The 4,964-nt window shown below is 49.5% G+C and overlaps 2 protein-coding genes and 2 long non-coding RNA genes across 4 annotated transcripts in view; 3 read left to right on the forward strand and 1 right to left on the reverse strand.

Annotated features, from left to right (window-relative positions):
• Positions 1-4,964, forward strand: part of LOC139025386 (uncharacterized) — an 88,655-nt gene that overhangs the window by 47,577 nt on the left and 36,114 nt on the right. The gene's annotated exons all lie outside the window — the stretch shown is intronic.
• The window catches only part of LOC139025388 (uncharacterized), a 47,457-nt gene that overhangs the window by 24,267 nt on the left and 18,226 nt on the right, over positions 1-4,964 (forward strand). The gene's annotated exons all lie outside the window — the stretch shown is intronic.
• LOC112074361 (zinc finger protein ZFP2-like) overlaps positions 1-4,964 on the reverse strand; it is a 98,182-nt gene that overhangs the window by 14,109 nt on the left and 79,109 nt on the right. The gene's annotated exons all lie outside the window — the stretch shown is intronic.
• LOC112074366 (zinc finger protein ZFP2-like) overlaps positions 2,934-4,964 on the forward strand; it is a 38,194-nt gene continuing 36,163 nt past the window's right edge. Inside the window, exon 1 of the mRNA XM_070440487.1 lies at positions 2,934-2,949. Within this exon, the coding sequence (XP_070296588.1) occupies positions 2,934-2,949 (16 nt within the window). The remainder of the gene's footprint in view (positions 2,950-4,964) is intronic.

A 4,964-nucleotide genomic window follows, 5' to 3' on the forward strand; every position in this document is an offset into this window, starting at 1 on the left:
GTACTGAAAAAATAAGTCAAAATCCTTGGACTGAGGCAAAATAATCAAATGGATTTTCAGTGCTTTCGCTGTCCCTTTCTATTTTCCCTGTACTGGGCTCTGAACCTCTCTCTCTCTCTCTGCACATCTGGTTGCTCTGCAGAATTGTAAAGACTGACGCAGGACAGGAGAAGCAGGTACAGGGAGTCAAACATTTATTCTGGAACAGACATAAAACAAGACAGGAACAGCGTCAGCACACAAATAAACAAGGACATATGACAAACAATCCCGAAGCAGGGAACAGAGCTAGGAAACAGACAGTTATAGAGAAGGAAATTACACAAGTAATTGACTCCACGTGAGTCCAATGAGCGCTGATGTGAAAAAGAAAGGCGGGTGTGCGTACTGAAAGTGGCTTGAGTGCATAATATTGGGGAGGAACAGTGGGAGCAGGCATGACAAGAATGAGATTAACATGGTAAATAACCTAAATTTAAACTTGTATTACATGTGCAGTCATCGATTGTATGCCTCCCCCCGATTACAGTCCTACTGATAATCTCATAAATAAAGCACATATTAATCTAACATCATAGCCTCCATGTTTAGGTTTGTGCTCTGAAGTTGTACCTGAAGGTTCCTGCTCTGAGTCTGACTGAACTGACCACCATCTCCAGTTCTGCAGGAGCACCTGAAGTTCTAGTGCTGCTGCTGCTTCCTTCTCCACCTTTACAAAGAAAATACCCTATTATCATACTATCAGTAGTGTAGCAGTAGGCTACATCAATACAGCTCTGGGAAAAATTAAGATTAGTCTGTTAATTTGGAGTAGTCTGTTAATTTGGAGTAGTCTGTTAATTTGGAGTGGTCTGTTAATTTGGAGTGGTCTGTTAATTTTTCACAGAGCTGTATATTATAGTAACTTGTAATGCTGGTACTAATGGCGCTAATGATCTTAGTCATTTCCTGTGCTGTGTCACACAGGCGACTGTGTTACGTTCATGGATGTATTATGGTTACGTTACTGTAGCCTGTTTCGCTGTACAGTGTATGTGCACTTTCCCCAGTTTATGTGGCATGAGTCATGACCGAATGCCGGCAATTAGTTGAAATATATTGCCTTCAATGTCATATTATGATCGCTATGCTGCACTCATTGCTATGATATAATTCCTCCATGAAGACGTAAGACGTGCAAACTGTTTAGCCTACCGGCCGTTGTGTCACTATTACTAGCTAGGCTACTTAGCTAGCCATGCTGGGTGTCGTGTGTGTGTATCAGTGTGTGTGTTTTTGACTGACTTGGTCCCTTACTGGCGAATATGTTGCTTATTTTGCAGCATTTAGCTGCATCTGTGGCAAGGGCCTTTCTCTTTCTATATTCTCTCCCTCTCTGCTCCACCTTTCCTTTTCTGACCGTCCATTTCGCCGTGCGACTTGTCTAAAATGTTATACAGCCGCTCCTCCGTGTTGTTGTTGAGGAGAGAGATGATTCTTTATTCCTATCCTAGGTATTCCTTAAAGAGGTGTGTTTCAGGTGTTTCCGGAAGGTGGTGATTGACTCCGCTGACCTGGCGTCGTGGGGGAGTTTGTTCCACCATTGGGGTCCAGAGCAGCGAACAGTTTTGACTTGGCTGAAGCGGGAGCTGTACTTGCCTCAGAGGTAGGGAGGCGAGCAGGCCAGGGTGGATGAACGCAGTGCCCTGTTTGGGTTGTAGGGCCTGATCAGAGCCTGAAGGCTACGAGGTGCCGTTCCCCTCACAGCTCCGTAGGCAAGCACCATGGTCTTGTAGCGGATGCGAGCTTCAACTGGAAGCAGTGGAGAGAGCGGAGGAGCGGGGTGACGTGAGAGGAACTTGGGAAGGTTGAACACGCAGACGGGCTGCGGCGTTCTGGATGAGTTGTTAGGGGTTTAATGGCACAGGCAGGGAGCCCAGCCAACAGCGAGTTTGCAGTAGTCCAGACGGGAGATGACAAGTGCCTGGATTAGGAACCTGCGCCGCTTCCTGTGTGAGGACAGGGTCGTACTCTGCGAATGTTGTGGAGCATGAACCTACAAGAACGGGTCACCGCCTTGATGTTAGTTGAGGAACGACCAGCGGTGTCCAGGATCACGCCAAGGTTCTTAGCACTCTGGGAGGAGGACACATGGAGTTGTCAACCTTGCATGGCGAGATCATGGAACGGGCAGTCCTTCCCCGGGAGGAAAGAGCAGCTCCGTCTGCCGAGGTTCAGCTTGAGTGGTGTTCCGTATCCACACTGATATGTTTGTCCAGACATGCAGAGATGCGATTCGCCACCTGGTTATCAGAAGGGGGAAAGGAGAAGATTAATTGTGTGTCTGCATAGCAATGATAGGAGAGACCATGTGAGGATATGACAGAGCCAAGTGACTTGGTGTATAGCGAGATAGGAAGAGGGCCTAGAACAGAGCCCTGGGGACACCAGTGGTGAGAGCACGGTGTGCGGAGACAGATTCTCGCCACCGCACCTGGTAGGCCGCGACCTGTCAGGTAGGACGCAATCCAAGCGTGGGCCGCACCGGAGAATGCCCAACTCGGAGAGCGGTGGAGAGGAGGATCTGATGGTTCACTGTATCAAAGGCAGCCGATAGGTCTAGAAGGATGAGAGCAGAGGAGAGAGAGTTAGCTTAGCAGTCGGAGCGCCTCGCGTGACACAGAGAAGAGCAGTCTCAGTTGAATGACTAGTCTTGAAACCTGACTGATTTGATCAAGAAGTCATTCTGAGAGAGATAGCAGGAGAGCTGGCCAAGGACGGCACGTTCAAGAGTTTTGGAGAGAAAAGAAAGAAGGTTATACTGTGTCTGTAGTTTTTTGACATCGGAGGGATCGAGTGTAGGTTTTTTCAGCAGGGTGCAACTCTCGCTCTCTTGAAGGCGGAAGGGACGGCTACGTCCCTTCCGCCTTCAACGTGCCGTTCAGCGGTCAAGGATGAGTTATGAGCGAGGTGAGGTAAGGGAGAAGGTCTCCGGAAATGCCTGGAGAAGAGAGGAGGGATAGGGTCAAGCGGGCAGGTTGTTGGGCGGCCGGCCGTCACAAGACGCGAGATTTCATCTGGAGAGAGAGGGAGAAAGAGGTCAAAGCACAGGGCTAGGGCAGTGTGAGCAGAACCAGCGGTGTCGTTTGACTTAGCAAACGAGGATCGGATGTCGTCGACCTTCTTTTCAAAATGGTTACGAAGTCATCCGCAGAGAGGGGAGGAGGAGGGGAGGGGGAGGAGGATTCAGGAGGAGGAGAAGGTGGCAAAGAGCTTCCTAGGGTTAGAGGCAGATGCTTGGAATTTAGAGTGGTAGAAAGTGGCTTTAGCAGCAGAGACAGAAGAGGAGAATGTAGAGAGGAGGGAGTGAAAGGATGCCAGGTCTGCAGGGAGGCGAGTTTTCCTCCATTTCCGCTCGGCTGCCCGGAGCCCTGTTCTGTGAGCTCGCAATGAGTCGTCGAGCCACGGAGCAGGAGGGGAGGACCGAGCGCGCCTGGAGGATAGGGGACATAGAGAGTTAAAGGATGCAGAAAGGGAGGAGAGGAGGGTTGAGGAGCGCAGAATCAGGAGAATAGGTTGGAGAAGGTTTGAGCAGAGGGAAGAGATGATAGGATGGAAGAGGAGAGAGTAGCGGGGAGAGAGAGCGAAGGTTGGGACGGCGCGATACCATCCGAGTAGGGGCAGTTGGGGAAGTGTTGGATGAGAGCGAGAGGGAAAATGATACAAGGTAGTGGTCGGAGACTTGGAGGGGAGTTGCAATGAGATTAGTGGAAGAACAGCATCTAGTAAAGATGAGGTCAAGCGTATTGCCTGCCTTGTGAGTAGGGGGGAAGGTGAGAGGGTGAGGTCAAAAGGAGGAGAGGAGTGGAAAGAAGGAGGCAGAGAGGAATGAGTCAAAGGAGACGTGGGGAGGTTAAAGTCACCCAGAACTGTGAGAGGTGAGCCATCCTCAGGAAAGGAACTTATCAAGGCGTCAAGCTCATTGATGAACTCTCCAAGGGAACCTGGGGGCCGATAAATGATAAGGATGTTAACTTGAAAGGGCTGGTAACTGTGACAGCATGGAATTCAAAGGAGGCGATAGACAGATGGGTCAGGGGAGAAGAAGAGGAATGTCCACTTGGGAGAGATGAGGATCCCAGTGCCACCACCCCGCTGACCAGAAGCTCTCGGGCGTGTGCGAGAACACGTGGGCAGACGAGGAGAGAGCAGTAGGAGTAGCAGTGTTATCTGTGGTAATCCATGTTTCCGTCAGTGCCAAGAAGCGAGGGACTGGAGGGAAGCATAGGCTGAGATGAACTCTGCCTTGTTGGCCGCAGATCGGCAGTTCCAGAGGCTGCGGAGACCTGGAACTCCACGTGGGTCGTGCGCGCTGGGACCACCAGGTTAGAGTGGCGGCGGCTACGCGGGTGTGAAGCGTTTGTATGGTCTGTGCAGAGAGGAGAGAAGAGGATAGACAGACACATAGTTGACAGGCTACAGAAGAGGCTACGCTAATGCAAAGGAGATTGAATGACAAGTGGACTACACGTCTCGAATGTTCAGAAAGTTAAGCTTACGTTGCAAAAAATCTTATTGACTAAAATGATACAGTGCTGCTGGCTGGTGGAGTAGGCTAGCTAGCAGTGGCTGCGTTGTTGACTTAGTTTGAAAGTGTAGCTGGCTAGGTAGCCTCGGTAACTGGCTAGGTAACCTTGACAATTACTCTAAAACTACACAATTATCTTGGATACAAAGACAGCAAAGACAACTATGTAGCTAGCTAACACTACACTAATCAAGTCGTTCCGTTGTAATGTAGAAACTAATGTAATAGTTTCTACAGTGCTGCTATTCGGTAGACGGTAGACGTTGGCTAGCTGCTGGCTAGCTAGCAGTGTTGACTAGGACGAAAATAGCTGACTAGCTAACCTCGGTAATTACGATAATTACTCTAAACTACACAATTATCTTTGATACAAAGACGGCTATGTACTAGCTAAGAT

The sequence above is a fragment of the Salvelinus sp. IW2-2015 genome, unplaced genomic scaffold (assembly GCF_002910315.2).
Source record: "Salvelinus sp. IW2-2015 unplaced genomic scaffold, ASM291031v2 Un_scaffold2604, whole genome shotgun sequence".
NCBI lineage: Eukaryota > Metazoa > Chordata > Actinopteri > Salmoniformes > Salmonidae > Salvelinus > Salvelinus sp. IW2-2015.